The sequence below is a fragment of the Chlorocebus sabaeus genome, chromosome 22, assembly GCF_047675955.1.
Source record: "Chlorocebus sabaeus isolate Y175 chromosome 22, mChlSab1.0.hap1, whole genome shotgun sequence".
Taxonomy (NCBI): Eukaryota; Metazoa; Chordata; class Mammalia; order Primates; family Cercopithecidae; genus Chlorocebus; species Chlorocebus sabaeus.
The window spans coordinates 33,001,393-33,018,996 of NC_132925.1; the positions used below are offsets into that span (position 1 = coordinate 33,001,393).

Genomic DNA, 17,604 nt, shown 5'->3' on the forward strand with positions numbered 1-17,604 from the left:
ACCCTCCCAGCCCCCGTCAGTTCTTATGATCGTAATTACTACTGGTCCTAGAACATCTACCAGAATTCTACCCTGTTCCTGTTGCTGGGCAATTAGGGCGCTTCCAGTTGTTGATTATTACAAATGAGATGTGCCTTTTAGCAACGCGTGTGCCCTTAAAGAGCAACACTGCTCATCCAACAGGGAGGTTTTATCTGCAAATGGGCAGCACAAGGCTGTGGAGACTCAAGACTATAACCATTCATTTGGCCTAATTAGGAGCCAGGCTGAACCTTTTATTGTTTGGGAGAGGGAGAATTGGAGAGTGGAAGATTTATCTTGGAGCCCTTCTTCTGCTTCAAGGTGTATCTGTGTGAGGAGAGACAATTTATTAGCCTTCATTTTAAGAATATTCCTGGCCGCTTCTTTCTCTGGTGCTTGAGGGGATCTGTGGTTGGCAGAAAGGACAAAGGGAAGTGTTTGGTTGCAACCCAAGAAGGCACAGTGAGAGAAGAAGGGGCTTGTGCAGAAGCCGAGCTGGGCTTATTTGAAAGCCAAGAACTATTGGCTTGTCATTTAGACATGAATCAGAAGGCGAAATGTTTGGGCCTGACTAGAAAGAAGAAGTGCTGAAAGTTGAGAGAGCAGGCATGGGGGGCTGTGTCATGGAAAAGAGGGAGTTGGTGGAGTGGAACTGCAAAGCTTGCAGGAGGCAGCGACGAGGTGGCAGGCAGGCGGGTGGGGGCAAGTGAAAGGGGTGCTGTCTTTGGGTTAATGCCATTGGGGGATCTGGCCCAGATGCAGCAGTAGATTAAGTTTCTGAAAGCACATTCCTGAGCAGAATAGGGGCTGTGTTTTGCTGGTTGGCTGATGTATGAGGGAGGCCAAGTGGTAGACGGGATTACCGAAGGCACGGTCTGCATTTAGAGGAAAGACTGGGCAGCAGCTTGCCGGTGCACACGCATGCACACCCACACACACTCAGCATGGTAGGCTTCCTTTTCCTCTGGCCTCTTCTCCATGCTTTCTCATGTTCATCTTCGCACAAAGCAGTTGCTGTCTGGCCTGCCTGGCAAGATGCTGCCTCCTGCATCCAGCCTCTAGAAATCACTGGGAGCTATAGGTCATGGGGCCTAGGACCAGGCTGGAGGATTCAGGGTTGGGGAGGAGGCCTCTAGCAGAATAATTTTCTGGTCCAGTGTTGGGAGCTGGAGGGTGCACTTGTACTTCACCCTGACCAGGTGACATCATCTTTTGATTTTCAGTAAAATGAAGTCAGAAGTTGAATCACCTGAGGAGTCTCACCTTCGCTCTCTCCCTCCCTCCACCCCGGGTTGTCCTGGCCATGTGGGTAATGGCTGCTGCATGCTCTGTGGAGATGCCCATCTCACTCTCCTCTGTGAAGGGTTTTTTATTTCCTATTTCTCCTAAACTTTTTTTAAAAATAAATCTCTCTTGCTACTAATGCCCTGCTTCAGATCATCTTGTCTAATTCTTGGTTTTTGAAATACTTTTAACTTTGAACTCCTTCCTTTCACTTCCCTTTCCCTTTTCACAAGCCTCACAGCAGGCAGCCAACCGCTCTACACAGCTCAGCTCCACTCCTGAACCAACAGCAGACCCTACCACCTGCCAGGGAGCACTCCACTCCTTCATACTGGACCCTGAGTTCCACCTCAGGCCTGTTCTCAACACAGCATGGCAAGGAGTCCGAACCAACTCATCAGAGCTGGCAATGGGGAAGCTGTTCTCAATCCCTTACTTCTAACAGTCAACCATTGATAATTCTTTATTTTTAACTTTTAAAATTTTTTGATAATTTTATTCTCCCATCATCCCTAGGTCCCACTGGTAGCTGGAAATAAAACAGGTGGTAACTAGGTAGCTACCTATAATTCTCAACTTCGGAATTTTAGTCCTCAAGTTAATGTGAAGTCTTAAGTTGCAGCTGGTGTAACTGTGAACAGATCGGTCACCACTCCTTAAGGCCTCCTAGTGCCAAGGCCAGGCATATACTCCTGAATGACCCTGTCTCTGGCATCAGAGATCAACAGGTGAGGTGGCTGACAAGAAAGGAAGGAGTCCCCCTCGCCACTCATCCTCATGACTCTCTGACTTTGAGAAAATGTCCGAAGTCACCAGGGACTGTTTGTTACCGTAATTTAATTTAACCCACAAATAAAATGAAGAGCCAAACTGGTATAGTGGAAAAAACAAGAAGCTAAAAAAAAGTTTTAAATTCTGGGTTTAAGCCTTAGCTCTGCCACTTAAGTGCTCCATGACTTTCAGCAAATCACTTGGTCTTTGGACTGCCACAGCTGTGAAATGAACACAATAATTACATCACCAGTCTCATGGGTTTTTTGAGGCTAAATGGGAGAATGTATGATATTAGTATTTGAGAGCATTTTAGAAATCCCAGGCTTTATTTGTTTGCCCAAGTAGTTGTCAGAAATTTCTGGAGTGTCTCCTTTCTGGAGGCTCTGAAGCCTGCGTCCAGTCCTGTGCTGCCCAGCTCCATTCTGGGAGTGACTCTTAGGAAGACAGTCCAGAGGGTGGCAGAGCTTCCAGTCATAAGCAGAACCAATAGAGGGCTGGCTTCTTATAAAGAGAGAGCTAACCCATGTCCTGTGACTTTCTTAGTTCCTTATATACATGTGTTCTCTAACTCAGATTCCCACCCCCAGCCGCCTTCAAGAGCAGCCACCGTGTCACGGTGCATTGTCAGTGTAGCCTACAGAGCTGCTCACTGACGCTCCTGTGGGTTCTCTGCTGCCCACTCAGCTGTTGCCCCATACAGACAGCTGGTGTTTTGCACTGACAGGCTGGACTGACCCTGGCCTTCGGCATGGTGAATTCTACAAACAGAAGCTATGTCTCTTTGCTCAGCTCCCCTACTCTCTAATTCCCATCACACACTTCACTAAGGTCGTCTAGGTTCTGACTGTGAACTAGAATAGTCCATAGTCCATTAAGGACCACCGTAGACATTTCTTTCTTAAAATGTTTCTAGCTTCCTTTATCTCTGTATTAGGGTTCTCCAGAGAAGCAGACCCAATAATATATATATACACACACACACACATATGTATATATGTATATATATAATACATGTACATATGTGTAATATATTTAATTTTGTATATGTATAATTATATATTATACAAAGATTTGTTTTAAAGAATTAGTTCATGCACGCTGTAGATTCAGGTAAGAATTGATATTGCAGTCTTGAGGGTAAAAGCAGGAAACTCAGGCATGTTTTCTGTGTTGTCTTCTTCTCTGGAAAACATGTCTTTGCTATTAATACTCTCAATGATCAAATGAGGCCTATCCCCATTAAGGAGGGTAATTATTTTACTCAAAGTAAAAGATTTTCTAGCAAAGTTGACACATGAAATTAGCCATCACAGTCCCCTACTGTCCACCTGAAATACACCACCTGCCTGGAGTTCTTTTGGAATATGTCTCTTTGGAGGCAATGTGAAGAAATTAGTTTCTACCTAAGTCCAGTTCCCAGAATCATTAATGGCACCTTTAGACAGAGATGTTTCCACACTGCCAGGACAATGGCTATGCCTTAACTTTATGGAGCCATGAACTCCATCCAAACCTCAGGATGCTTTGCATTTCAGCCTTGGGTGGAGCTGCGCCTTTGGAGGATGCAGATACAGAGACCCTGTTGCCCCAGCCCCTACCAGAGATGCATTCACTGGTTGCAAAAACAGCTTCATGAAGCCCTCTCACCTTGTCAGAGGCATATTGTTTGGATTCTCTTTGGCCACAGGTGTCTCAGAGCAAAATTGTAGTTTAATTTGGGCAATCTTATTAAGACCATCCTTTCCTAATTTTCCCCTAGTCTTGATTTTTAAATATATATGTAAAACCTATATCTTGATGTTTTTTCAAGGTTTTTTTTTCTCAACTCCTCTAGAAGTGTAAGGGTGGGGAGGATGAGAGAAGAAACAAGCAAGCAAGAACTCAATCAATAAAAAGAATTCGTCTTTCATTTCCAACAATCACTGTAATTTTCTTCCCAGAATATATTTTCTTACTCCAATTAACAACTACGTCTTTAGTTTAATTTTGTCCTCAGTACCTTCCAACTTAATGCATTCTATTTCTAAAGGCTTCTGTTAAATAAGACAAGACCAAAGTTCGTGAGTCCCACTTGAAAAACAGCAAAGCACTCATTCTCCAGTGCTGACTCCTATATTTGGATGTTTTGGACGTTGGTGCCCTAAGAATTGGGAAGTATTTAGAATTTCTAACAGGGCACAGTAAGATCTGGTCCTGGCCATTGAACATCTCTCAGTCTCATGGAGAAGGTGGACTTTGTTAACACATTAGTCATAAAGCAAGGCAGCCCAGTGAGTTGCCTGACAGAGATGTGAACAGATTTTAATGGGCGCTTGCAGGCTAGCAAGGATTCATTTCCATTTCAGGGGATTGCGGAAGACTCAGGAGGTGAGCCTTGAAGAATGTGTACACGACAACCTTGATTTTTAATTTCTGAGTCCTCACATACCTTTCTCAGACCTTTAACAACCAAATTCAGCTCTTAACATTGCGTATTCAGACCGAGGCCCCGTTCCGTTTCTGGGATGGCACCCATACTGCCATAGAAAGTTTTATTTCCATAGTGAGATATTTCCATGGTGAACTCAATCGAATTCTTTTTTTTTTTTTTTTTTTTTTGAGACGGAGTCTCGCTCTGTCGCCCAGGCTGGAGTGCAGTGGCCGGATCTCAGCTCACTGCAAGCTCCGCCTCCCGGGTTCACGCCGTTCTCCTGCCTCAGCCTCCGGAGTAGCTGGGACTATAAATGAATTCTTAATCTAGCCACCAGGTGATTGTCTCTCTCTCTCTCCATCTTGTTTGCCGCTCACCCCATTTCTCACTGTTCCTCATCTCTTTTCTCTTTGGGTATGAACACTTTCTGATTAAGAAAGAAGCTTCAGAGTGTTTTCTCCGGTACTCCCCACTTCCACCCCCGTCTGGTTCAGTTGGCCAGTGACTCCCTGACAAAACAGGAGGAGCCATTTGCTCCAAATTGGAAAAACATTTGTGTGTTGGCTTGGGCGTCAGGGAATCCTGTACAGCTTTTTGCTTTGGGATGAAGGGATGGCAGTGAGAAGAAGGGTTGGAGGGAAAGAAAACACAGGTGGCTTCCTAAGCCGCCCCAGGAGGGGAAGGAGATGTGCAGCTGGAGAGGAGTGTGAGCCTGCCTTGGCTGGGAGAACCAGAGAGACAGCTCCACACAGGGGGATGGAGTTGGAAAAGGAGAGCCAGCTTGAGCTTGAAATTTAGTTGTTCCATACCATAAGTTATGTATATTTTACTTTGCCAGCTGGGCAAGAAAATGACTGAAAGATGGCTGAGATTCAAAAGGTGCTGAGCAACTTGAGCATCTTAATAGGAAATGAACAAGGAATACCCTATAGCTTTAGGACAAAGTTTCATCAATGCTTTCTGTTTTCTACTGGATGCAGGCAGAAATTCATAGCTCACAAGAATTGTCCCTGATATTCTGGTGAAATCTTCAAATGGCGTTGGCCACTCTAATCCTATTAGCCCTGGTGCAAGTACCCAGACAGATCCGTGGTGTAAGTTCTGCTCAGAGCATCTTGGCAGCAAATGTCTGTCCCAAACAGCCAGGGATCCCATTCTATATTTATCAGAGGTCACTATTTACCAAATAGACCTCAAGTTCATAGTGCATCTTCTACCAAGGACACCCTTAAGGACTCTTAACCCACTCCACCCTTGTCCTCAATTCATTCTTTGCATTCACAGGCAAATGCTTAAATACAATCCTGAGTTCATTTTCTAAGCTAAGAGAAAAGGGAAGGGGCATGTAGTATATTGATTCAGTGAGCCAAAACACAGTGTGAGGAGCCTTTTGCACCAGAAGCCAAGAGAAAGATTGATTTGCCGGCTTGAAATCACTGGACTCCTTTAAGGAGCATGGTGCAAGATGGTTCCTTTAAAGCAAAAAAGAAAACCAAGAGAGCAAATGAGTCCTCGGTTCCCTCGTTTTTTAAAAACCACTTCACACCTCAGCATCCCCTGTTTCTCGTGTGTGTGTGGAAAAGTTGAGCAATTTCTACTTTGACTTTGTTTTTAGACTTTCAGCCATTTTTGGTGTCTGGTAATAATCTTGAGCTCTATAGAACAGTGAGTCCGTCCTGCTAATTAGACGTAGTGTTCACATCCAGATTAAAGGATGATCACTTCATAATGAGAAAAAATGTAAACAAAAGGAAAAAACTTGCTGAAGTAAAAGCAGCGTTTCTTTTCCATAGGGAGGATTGTGATTAATAGCGAGGTGCTTGCAGCCTTTCCCTCAGGCCCACCTTCCATCGCGCACTTTCTCCTAGCTTTCAGAATGGTGGTCCCTTAGCTGGCAGCATCTTGCTCTCTATCCCCGTCCTCAGAAGGTTCCCACCTCCCTTGGGTTACTAATTCCTTCTCAGTTTTCAAGACTCAAGTATCTTCTCTAGGAATGTTTCGTGACCCCTTCAACTTCCAAGTCTGGAGTAGGTTCTCTTCCCGGTTTCCTTAGTGCCTTGGGTTTGCTTCTACAGCCCTTTCTTGTCTGTCTACCTGGAGGGTAGGAACTGTGACCACAGTGCTGTCTATGGGCCCTGGCACACCACAGGCCTTCTGTGAATATCATGAAAGAGGAAGACTCCCAGATAAAACATGTCTGAGGTCTAGAAGACCAAAAAGGGCATACAAAGGGTAAATTAACAATTTCTGAATTTCCTTTTCAAATTCTGATATATTAAAAGTTTTCAAGAAGTATATAAGAAAGGATAAAGCAGGAACTCAGGATACAAAGAGATTAAAGATACAAATGGATTCAAGAAAGGTCTAGAAAAATTGGTAAATGTTAGAAGCATAAAACAGCATTTGAAAGAAACTGAGATGTTTGGAGGAAACTCTGGAACCTCAGGGAGATGCCAGTGAATTTGGCTCCATGACCTAACACAGGGGTCCCCAGGCAGCAGACCAGTACTGGTCCATGGCCTATTAGGAACCAGGTCGCACAGCAGGAGGTGTGCGGTGGACCAGCAAGCATTACCATCTGAACAGCACCTCCTGTCAGATCAGCAGTGGCATTGGATTCTATTAGAATAGAATAGAATAGAATAGAATAGAATAGAATAGAATAGAATAAATAGGTTTCGCAGTTCAATAGAATAGGGTTCACCCTCTAATGGTGAACCCTACTGTGAACTGTGCATGTGAGGGGCGGTTGCATGCCCCTTATGAGAATCTAACTAATGTCTGATGATTTCAGGTGGAACAGTTTTATCTCAAAACCATCCCCCCCAGTCTCCCCACCCCTAGTCCATGGAAAAATTGTCTTCCATGAAACTGGTCCCTGATGCCACAAAGGTTGGAGACCACTGTCCTCACATATACCTCAAGGGGCAGCTCGGAGTGGGTGGATGGGATTGGTGCCACCGAGGCTGATGGGAGTATGCAGTTCCCAGGTGTGTGGGAAGAAAAAGCAGGCCTCACTGCCCTGTGTCTCCTACCTGGTGTTCTGTTCCTCAGGGCCACCCCAAAGGGCCATCCCCATTCTCTCTCTGAGCTCCTCAGCCTCCGCTTTCTCTCCTCCCTCACTTCCTGCACAGGCCGCCAGCCCTTCCAAAGGCTGTGCCAGGATCCAGCTCTGGCTATGATGAGTCCAGACCACCAGGACTCACATTAATTTTCCCACTGCTAAGTTTATAGTTTATATTTGGTTGATCAGAGAAATATGTGTGATGTGGGTTGCTGGCAAGTAAATCTTTTTTTCCTTCTCTTTCTTCAGTATACTTTTTTTCTAACTATTTCATTCCTTCATCTAGTCCAAAAGAAACTCCCCAGTTCTGCTAACCAGCCCTACCTCAGAGCAGCCCTGAAGTCGGATAGATGAGATGGTCTACAGACCAGACATCTTCTGTGTTCATCTGGCTGCCAGACCCAGTGGAGACATGGCTCCATCCTTGACTTGTCTTTGAGGATTAATCGCATTTCTTGTTCTCTTATGTCTTTTTTAAAAATAAAATATTTTTAATTGGTTCAAGCCAAGAAATTCCTGAAGCCTTGGGCCAATTCATTGCAAATCATTTAATGACATTGCAAAATAGGTTCTTTTTAGTCTCTCTCCTGCTTCCTCTCCCACTCCTCCCTTCTGCTTTCCCCTCCTGCCCACCCCCAGATTTCTCTCTCCTGTCTTGACTTTGATTTTCAGCCCTCATCCCCCAGTCTCTTTCATCTCTTCTCCAATCTCAGCTTTCTTTCACTGCTCAAATCTGGGTGTAAATCCCACCTCAACTCTCAACTGACAGGAAAAGACAGAAACAAGATTTAGCAACTAATGTGTTTGGCATCTACAAAGGTTTGGTTTTTCTTCTTCTTCTTCCTCCTCCCCATGGAAACTGTTTTCTTTAAATACAAAAGAGCATGCCTTGCTTTCATCAGAAAGTGTGTTTGAGAAATTTCATGTCATGTTTCCATGGTTGTCAGGAGAGAGCTTGGGAGCCAAAATTATTTGTGCAATTGGACAGGCAGAAAAAAATCCCAAAGAGAGCAAACATATTTATCCAGTCTCCCTGCCTGCAAAGGGAGGAGCAGTACTCACTCTGCCAGCCATGTTTCTAAGTGTCTCTGTAGGTCACGGTGTTGACTTAGGCTGGAGTGCTGGTGGAGGTGGTGAGGACTACGCTGGAGAACACCACACTTCTGAATTATTGTGTCCTGCCTTGTCTATGTGATTGAAAGCTCCCTGTGGTTAGGAGCTATGTCTTTGCTTCTTTGTATTTTCTGCAGTGCTTGGCATAACAGACAATTCTGCAGCACCTGGCTTGCTAAATGAATGACTCGATGATGACTGGAGGGATGGTATTTTACCAAATGCTGGTTTTGTCCCGCTTTGTGGGCTGCAGGGGTCTATGTGCCAGGGCTGAAAGACTTATTCACTACCCCAAATGCATGGCTTCTGAGATGCCTGCCCAGCCCACAGTAAACTCCAGCCACTCACCGGGTGCCAGGCTTTCTGACCTCATGAGAGCACCATGAGGCTCCAGCCTTTCCTCTGCTTCTGTAGTTGTCCCACATCCTCAGCAGATAACTGCCGTGGCTTTTCACTTGCAGATCATTTTATTTCAGAGGAATAACCTTGGGGTCATGCCAAGCCATGGTTCCTCAAATGACTTGGGGGTCGAGAATTGTGTTGGGACTCTTTGTCCATCAATGAAGCAGTTTGGGACACAGGAGAGCCCCCATATTGGCCAGAGGCAACATAGTGAGGAGTGTCAAGGACGCTTTGTCTTCTCAGACTCTACAGCCAAGTCTCTCTGATAGCCATGAGCCAGGTCAGAGAAAACTCTTAGTAACTTTACATCTCCTGCACCTTGGGTGTCTCTCAAAAAGGGACTGAGGTGCAGGGAAGGACCAAAGGATCAGCATGCCACTGAGTAGTGCTCCATTAGGGCAGAATCCTTTGTGCTTTGTAGCATTAGCCACAGGCACAGTAAGCTGCTGCAGGGACAAGTTGAGGCTTGCAGGTTGTGACAGTTGGGGAATAGAATTATCCATCAGCCCAGAAACCTGTCGGTGGTCCTGAGGCTGCTAAGCCATCCTGGCAGCATTGCCACGTGAGCCCCATGCGGTGCCCCGTGACCTGGTGGATCCCATCCAGACCTCTGTAGAGGAGTGCAGGCTTGCCCTGTGATCCCCAGGAACAGGCGGAGGGTAGGACAGGACTGTATGTGAGAAGTACCCGCATGGGTAGAAGGCCAAAATTTCTTTAAGTGTTCAGCAGAGCTCATGGATATGGGGATATTGGTAACTCCATGCAGCATCCAGCGGATGGTGGCATCTTACTTCTCTTCTTACTTCAAACAGAATCGAACTTCGATTTGCAGCTTAAAGGAGGATACAGGAGAAGACTGAATGAAGAACTCCCTTGGAAGTGATTGTTAGGTTTATGGCTTAGACCTGGGGCATTTAACTGAGGCCCAACACATCCTGTATTTGGACACGTAAAGTCCATGAAAATTGGGGGATAAGCTTACAATTAATATTTGACAATTTGTGTTATGAGAATGCATGAACACACACCAAATGTTGTAATTGAATTCATAGCTCTGTCGAACCTTTTATTAATAAAGGAAAGATACTAGAAGGTGGTGAGAAAGAAATTCAAGAGACAATCAAGATAAGATGTGCCAGTTTGCAGTTTCACATGTGATCCTGCTGATGGCAGCCACATCCATGTACCTTTGACAGTCTTTAATTTGCTTTCTGTTTTTCCCATAGCCCAAAAGGTTCTGTGCCTGAAGCGCCCTTTGAATGTGAAGAGAAAGCACAGAGTACATCACATGATGTGTGTTCGAACACATCCCTGTAACCTCTGTGTTCAGAGATCATACAGAAGTGATGTATCAGAGTGTACATCTTCCCTTTGGAAACTGAGCTCCCAGAAGGAAGGAACTGGGCCGGGGTCTATATGGAGCCCAAAATATCATAGGCTTTCTCAGAAATCACAAAGTTCTGTGACAAGTAAATAAGGTCAGTAAATTCAGAGATGGCCCCAGAGACCAGGACTTCTGACCTGTTGGGAGCTGAGAAACAAGAATGGGCCTACTAGCCTTTGATTAATGTGGACAAGTTAATGAAGTAGCTGGAAAATGCACAAAGAGAAGATGCGAAATAAGGGTGTGAGGGGAGGGAAGGTAAGAGGATTAAAGCTGCAAAAACATTCCTCTAATGGATTTCTCAAACACACCAGCCAACAGGCAAGGGCAGGTGTCCTGTCAAACCATTTCTCCATGAAACCTGATCCATCTTTTTGCAGCGGAGGCCTGCTAACCCCATTTGTAATTGAAGGGCCTGTCCCTTATTTCCAGTGAAGCACACTGAGCAGCCTAGGGACTCAGCCAGGAAACCGGCTTTGCAGACAAAGGGGCCTGGGAACAGGCTGGTTTCCTTCATATGCGCCAGCTAGAGCTCCTCTCTGCATCTGCCCCGTCTGATGGCTGATTAGGCTCTTATTGATCATGAACTCCCCACCCCTCCCTGGCCCCCCTTCCTGTCCAAAAACACTAGAAAAAGGGAGTCCTCTGATTTTCAGATCATTCATCACTTCATTATTCTGCCTTTGATCCCTTAGTGAAACTCAAGTTTTACTCGAGCAGCCAAATTGGGAGTGTTTTAAGCTAAGGCTCAAGCTTAGGAGGCACGGGGGGAGCGGGGATGGGGGTAGGACGGACAGGGCCAAGAACCAAACTGCTGCTTATTTGTTTTGAAGCCAGGAAGGCTCGCCTGCCAGTCGCCGCTTGTGGGGAACTGGATGTCCAGCTGGGGTGCCCTCAGTCCTGCCTGCACAGGCTGTTGTGCACATGTTGGCATCAGAACAGAGGGGCTGTCTGGCCGCATGGCTGACCAGTGCCCAGCTTCATGCTCCCCCACTGCACAGCCTTCTGTCTCCAGCTGAGCAGCTGTCAAGAGGGTGCAGCAGGAGCCAAGAGGGGATTAAAAGGGCCAGTGTTTTCTACCACTGTGTTGCTGAGGTGGGGGCCAGTGTTTTCTACCACTGTGTTGCTGAGGTGGGTTCCTGGCAGAGTACATGCTCCCTCCGTGCCTGGATAAGCCCTCAATTACAACGGGCAGGAGCCTGGGGCCGTGAAGACGGAGATGGCGTCCTGGTGCCAAACTCCTTTCAGTTGCTTACATCTTTCTTGGAAAATGATCTGCTAGGTTTAAGTATATTCTTTGCTTAAGGCAAATATCCTTGGAATGAGGTGAAGAAAAGGAGGAGGAAAAAACAAAAACCTATTGGTGGAGTAGTTTGGGATTTATTCGACCATGGAGGAGAATGCTTCACAGCGCCTGAGGAATTTTCCAGATGCCCCTAAGCTCACAATCACTCACAGCTCGCTTTGTGGGGAGCCTCCGACTTGGCAGGTACAGGGCGCACTGGCCTGAAGGAGGATTAAGGCCTTTGCATTTTTTAAGTGAATTGCTTTCGGAAAACACAGTTACCAATATTTAGCAAGAACATGTTGAGCTCAAGCAATTCCTTTCCCATAGTCCAAACCTTCCTCCTCTCTGAGAGGAAACTCATTAGCTATCTTGGCTGAGAGGCTCAGCCAGGACTGGGCTAAATAATTTGTGGGACCAAATGCAAAATGAAAATGTAGGGTCCCTCATTCAAGCATTATTAAGAATTTTAAGATGGTGAAAGCAGAGCATTAAACCAAGTGTTAGCCCCATCAAGTGCAGGGGCAGGTTGCGCACCCATCAAGCTGGCCTTGAGCTCAAACTTCCAAACTGTATTTATTTAGCAAGGATTTAGAAAGCATTTGCTGTGTCCTCAGTACTATGCAATAGAGCTTGGGGTTGGGGTGAAGAGTGAAAAATTAATAGGCTTCCCACCAGGAATTTATAATTTAGTTAGGGTCAGATATCACACACACATACCATTAAATAATTTTGAAATCATTATTTAAAAGCCCAGGAGGCCCTACACTTACCCATAGGAAGGAATCTGAGAGATCTCACCTTGACCCGCAGGCATCATGCTTGTTCAACCTGGAAAGTGAAATGGGGCAACAGAAGGGAATCAGACAACCAATCCCTGATTTTTTTTTAAGTTTTTTTTTTCCTGTGGGTACATAGTGTGTGTGTATATTTATCAGGTACATGAGATGTTTGGATACAGGTACGCAGTGTGAAATAAGCACATCATGGAGAATGGAATGTCCATCCTATCACTGTTTCCACCACATCACTCCTTGAATGTCATGTATTTCTTATAGCACATTTATTAGACCTATTTCACTTCTTTCTTCAGATCCCGCATAACCTCTCAAGAAACATTCTATTTGCAAAATAACTTCCACTGGCCACACTTAGATATAATGTTCATAGAACATTCATTGTGCTAGGCTCTTGTCCGTTTCTTCAAAATGTAGACCAACTTTATGAATTTGAGTTTCTAGGCAGCATAATGGGCATCTTGTACCTAACTTGTGGGGCTCAGCTTCCAAGATACTCATTCATTCATTCATTCATTAACATTCATTCATTTATTCATTCAACACTTGCCAAGTGTGTTCTTGGGCCAGGACCTGGGTTAGGTTCAGGGGACACAGACAGGAACAAAACTCGGTCCATGCCCCAAAGAGTTCACAGTCTAATATTGTAATCAAAGGGACATCAATCCTTTCACAGAAACAAAATCCTTTTCCTCCCCTGTGTTGGTTTGAATTGACTAAGAGCTGCTGGGAAGTTCCATTACGTGGGAAGCCTCCTGACCTCACTGAATACCTTAATCACCAGGCACTCCTAGGGTGACACCAGTTTGTTTTTGGTAATTATCTCTTGTCTTCTGTGAGAAACCTGATTCCAGCCCTCTCTGGGTCTCCAGTGGAAACAACAGCAGAGGCAGGTGTGGTCTTGCAGTGAAATTGTAGTCAGCCCCGATGCTATCAGTCCCGGGAGCTGAGCAGAATTTGGTGTGGCCAGCATTCGGAGAAGGTGCCTCCAGGGCTTTCTGAGTACCTTTAGGAAGAGAGTGTCTGGGTAAAATATTTCCATCTGTCTTATACTCCATTAGTTTTATTTCTCCTCTTAAATTCAGCTATAATCCTGAAAACCAGATTTCCAACTTGGAATGCATGCAGTTTTGTTGTGCAAGTGGTCCCTGTTTTACTCAGCAACATCAGTGATTTGGCTCATACAAAGAGAGATTTGTTGTTTGGACTCTTGAATTGCTTGGGAAACATTCTGCTCTTATTCTAGATGGATCTCCATCCTCTCCCAGTTTAGATCCCGTGGTGGCAAGCCAGGAGAGATGGCCCTGGGGCTGCCAGAGACCACAGCCTCATGTCAGGACCCTGGCTCCTCTGCAGTCCACTGCCATTAAGCCACCCTGGGGTGCTGCCTGTTGTCCTGGCAGATTCCTCTTTGCCTTAGAAAACCCTTAGGGTATCCAGAGTCCTTTCCCCAGCCCCAAGGAAGGATCCTCTGTGATGTGGGGTGTGGCTCCTGAGCAGCAAGAATCAGCCTTCTGGTTACAACCATGGCCATCCATGAAGTGCAGTCTCAGGCCTATCGCTTGTCATCGTGGATGCCTGAGGAGAACCTGGGAAGGCTGTTCTTAATCAGCTTGGAGAAAAGACATCAGCATTCTCTTTTATTGTTCTCTTCCATCTCTGTTAGCTTAGCCTTCTGACAGCTCTGCTAGGACATTTGTACCTTGACCCACCCCATTTCTGGGGTGGATAAGCAGAGCCAACTTGCCCCCACATCTCAGTGTAACAGATGGTCTGAGCCAGAGGCACTGCTTGATGGGATTCTCTCTGCACCTTCCCCCAACTTGTATATACAAAGTGAACCCCATCAGTGATGAGGGCCCCACATTCTTACAAACTCGTGTAGACAACAAGGGGCTGGAGGAAGAACTTGGAGGATCCCCTGATATCCCCCAGGTGTGGGCTTTGTCATGACTGACAACACCAAGGCACAAGCCCACCCTGAAATGTCACATTTTTGCTCTGCTCTCCTCCAGCCAGCACCTTCCGTTTTCTTCACAGATCTCGAGGACTTCAAGTTAGACGTGCAGCACGTGATTGAAGTGGATGAGGGAAACACAGCAGTCATTGCCTGCCACCTGCCTGAGAGCCACCCCAAAGCCCAGGTCCGGTACAGCGTCAAACAAGAGTGGCTGGAGGCCTCCAGAGGTGAGTGGCAGGAACCCAGAGGCCAAGGCTGAGGCCAGAAGGGAAGCTGGCCTTCTCCAACCGCTCGCTGCTCAACAAAGCTAGGGCAGCTGCGGCTGCCTCACAAACCCCCTTCAACATGCCAGCAGCCCTGTCCTCATGCTGGCCAGCTGTCCTCCTGCCTTTTTTTTTTTTCCTTTTAAGAGACAGGATCCTGTTAGGTCACTCAAGCTGGAGTGCAGTGGTACAATCAGAGCTCACTGCAGCCTCCATCACCAGGGCTCAAGAGATCCTCCTTCCTCAACCCTCTGAGTAGCTAGAACTACAGGCACATGCCACCATGCTTGGCTAACTTTATTTTTATTTGTTATAGAAACAGAGTCTCACTATGTTGCCCAGGCTGGTCTAGAACTCCTGAGCTCAAGCAATCCTCCCGCTTTGGCTGGAATTACAGGCTTGAGCCACCATACTTGGTCATGTCTTCTTTCTTGATATTTAGTCCTGTAGGGTCCCAAAGCGGGTGGCTTCCATTATGGAAGTCCTCTGTCTTAGCATGAGGAATTTCTTTATCCTTTCAGGCCCCAGAAGATGATGACTGAGATGCTGCTGTTCCATCCAGGCTCTCAGCACGTGCTTCTGCATGCTGCCTGTGGAAGCTCTGTGCCTCCCGGCACACACAGGACGGCTGCCTAATAAGCCCATTCATGGAGCCCCAGGGTTCCCTGGCAGGAGGTGGAGCTCTTCCCCATGCAGCAGAGCAGTCTTTGCAGTGGACTTCATTTTTTCCTCTCCCTGTTTGCATAGTAAATGCAGTTATCTCAGCTGTCACAGCTCCCTCCTCAAGCCACTGTGGACAGACATGGCAGCAGGTCCAGAGAAGCCAAGACTTGGTCCACAGAATGCCAGAGGGGAAGAGGTTGTCCCTGAAGTCAAAGCCAGCCTCTTTTCACAACTGACCCTGTACTCGAGGCCAAGTAGACCTTACTTGACCTGACACCACAGCTCAAAATGTATACCTTTCAATTGCTTGAGCCCAGGAGGCTGAGGTTGTAGTGAGCCAAGATCGTGCCACTGCACTCTAGCTTGAGTGACAGAGTGAGACCCTGTCTCAAGAAGAAAAAAAAAAAGTATACCTTTAAAAATATACTCTAGATTTTAAGATATTTTTATTAACTCTTCCTGGTTGTGAAGGAACATATGTTCATTATAGAAAACTTAGAGAATACAGAAAACTGTTTTCAAAAGGGTAAAACCCCTAATCCAACCACTCAGAACCAACTGGAGACTGGGGGAAGAAGCGCATTAATCCCTACTGTCCCCAGCAGAAGGTTGGCAGCAGCCTCTGGGAGAGGCCTGCCTGCCCCACCAGGGCCAAGGGTTTCTCCCACTCCATCTGGCACTTGCTAAGCAGCTCATACCTGGGTGGCCCAGCAGCAGGCAGGCACCAGGCTTGGCAACAGCACAGCTCTCAGGAGGGGCCACCAGGGCAAAGCTCAGCACTGACGGCCATAGCTTTACCTGCCAGGAAGCCAAATGCCACCCTAGTTGCTGGGGTGTCCAGGAGCTGTGAATCTGCCTCCTAGTTACAGAACCTGAACACCCCGGGGGCACCAGCCCATGGCACCCGTGGACCAGGAGCAAACAGAACCTAACAGGCCTCTGATGTGGGAGAAAGGATTTCAGTGGCATTCATGGGGAAGACAGTGGTTAGAAGTCAGAATATTCCTCTCCAAGTAGCAAAAATGCAACAATGAGGTGATTCCGAGTGATGGCTATGACTGATGGGAAGATTTGCTCATCATTTTGGGAAGGGAGAATGAGGGGAAGCTCCAAAATCAATTTCCTCCAGGCTTGCAGGAATGATGATCTCATCTCTCATGTGTGCAGCATGGACCTCTCAATCCTTACAATGGCCCTGAGGCAGCATACATTAAGCCTTTTCACAAATAAGGAAACTGGATCAGAGAGATTAATTAACTTGCCCAAGTTACATTACACAGTTAATACCCAGCAGACCCAGAGCATGAGACCATGGCTGATTCAAAATCCTGCTTGCTTTCTAGCCTCCCCTAGCTCCCTTGAAAGTATAAAATGCTCTTCCATAGACCTATGCACTAAGTTGTGGCAGTTAGTCAGTCAGCCAGTCTGTTAGCTGGTTGCTTAGTTACCTTTTCTCTCTGGCACTCTGTCCCGCTTGTTGCAAGGTTTTATGGAGAGAACAGCATCTTAGGCTTGGTCTTGTGGGGACTCAGGTGGACATCAGCTCCTAGGGTCTGCCCAGCCTGTTCCTCTCCCTCCGTGCACCTCTCCTTTGTGGAAGCTGCAGAGTGAAGCATTCTGGACCCAAACCCATCCCGTCTTCCCCTGGCCCTGCCCTTTCCACAGGTAACTACCTGATCATGCCCTCGGGGAACCTCCAGATTGTGAATGCCAGCCAGGAGGATGAGGGCATGTACAAGTGTGCGGCCTACAACCCAGTGACCCAGGAAGTGAAAACCTCCGGCTCCAGCGACAGGCTGCGTGTGCGCCGTAAGGCCCGGGCCCATCTGCTGGGGGACGGGGGGATCACTGATGGAAGGGTTCACAAAGATAGAAAGGGAGGTAGCTACCTGGAGGTGCCACATCCAAGCTACACTTCTGTGTGCACTGGCTTTGGCCAGGGGGAACACCTGGGACTCAGCCAGGGGTTCTCTCCCCTCTGGCCAGCCTTAGGGCCAGCGTCTCACAACACACAGCCCTCAGGCCTGGCTCTGGCAGGTGACTGTGCCTGCTGTCACACCTGCCTGTTGGAAGCCCACATGGAAGGCCTCCAGGCCACCGTTTTGCCCTGCGTGAGGTCCCTGGGCCTGCACTCTCTGCATGGATGAGGTGTGCCCAGCACCACCCTCTGGTGAGTGTCCAGGA

At 46.9% G+C, this 17,604-nt stretch overlaps 1 protein-coding gene across 12 annotated transcripts in view; it reads left to right on the forward strand.

Annotated features, from left to right (window-relative positions):
- BOC (BOC cell adhesion associated, oncogene regulated) overlaps positions 1 to 17,604 on the forward strand; it is a 256,300-nt gene that overhangs the window by 222,724 nt on the left and 15,972 nt on the right. For all 12 annotated transcript variants that reach the window (XM_038003333.2, XM_073009727.1, XM_038003341.2 and 9 more), the window contains 2 exons: positions 14,575 to 14,721; positions 17,086 to 17,229. In XM_038003333.2, coding sequence (XP_037859261.2) covers positions 14,575 to 14,721; positions 17,086 to 17,229 — 291 coding nt within the window. The remainder of the gene's footprint in view (positions 1 to 14,574; positions 14,722 to 17,085; positions 17,230 to 17,604) is intronic.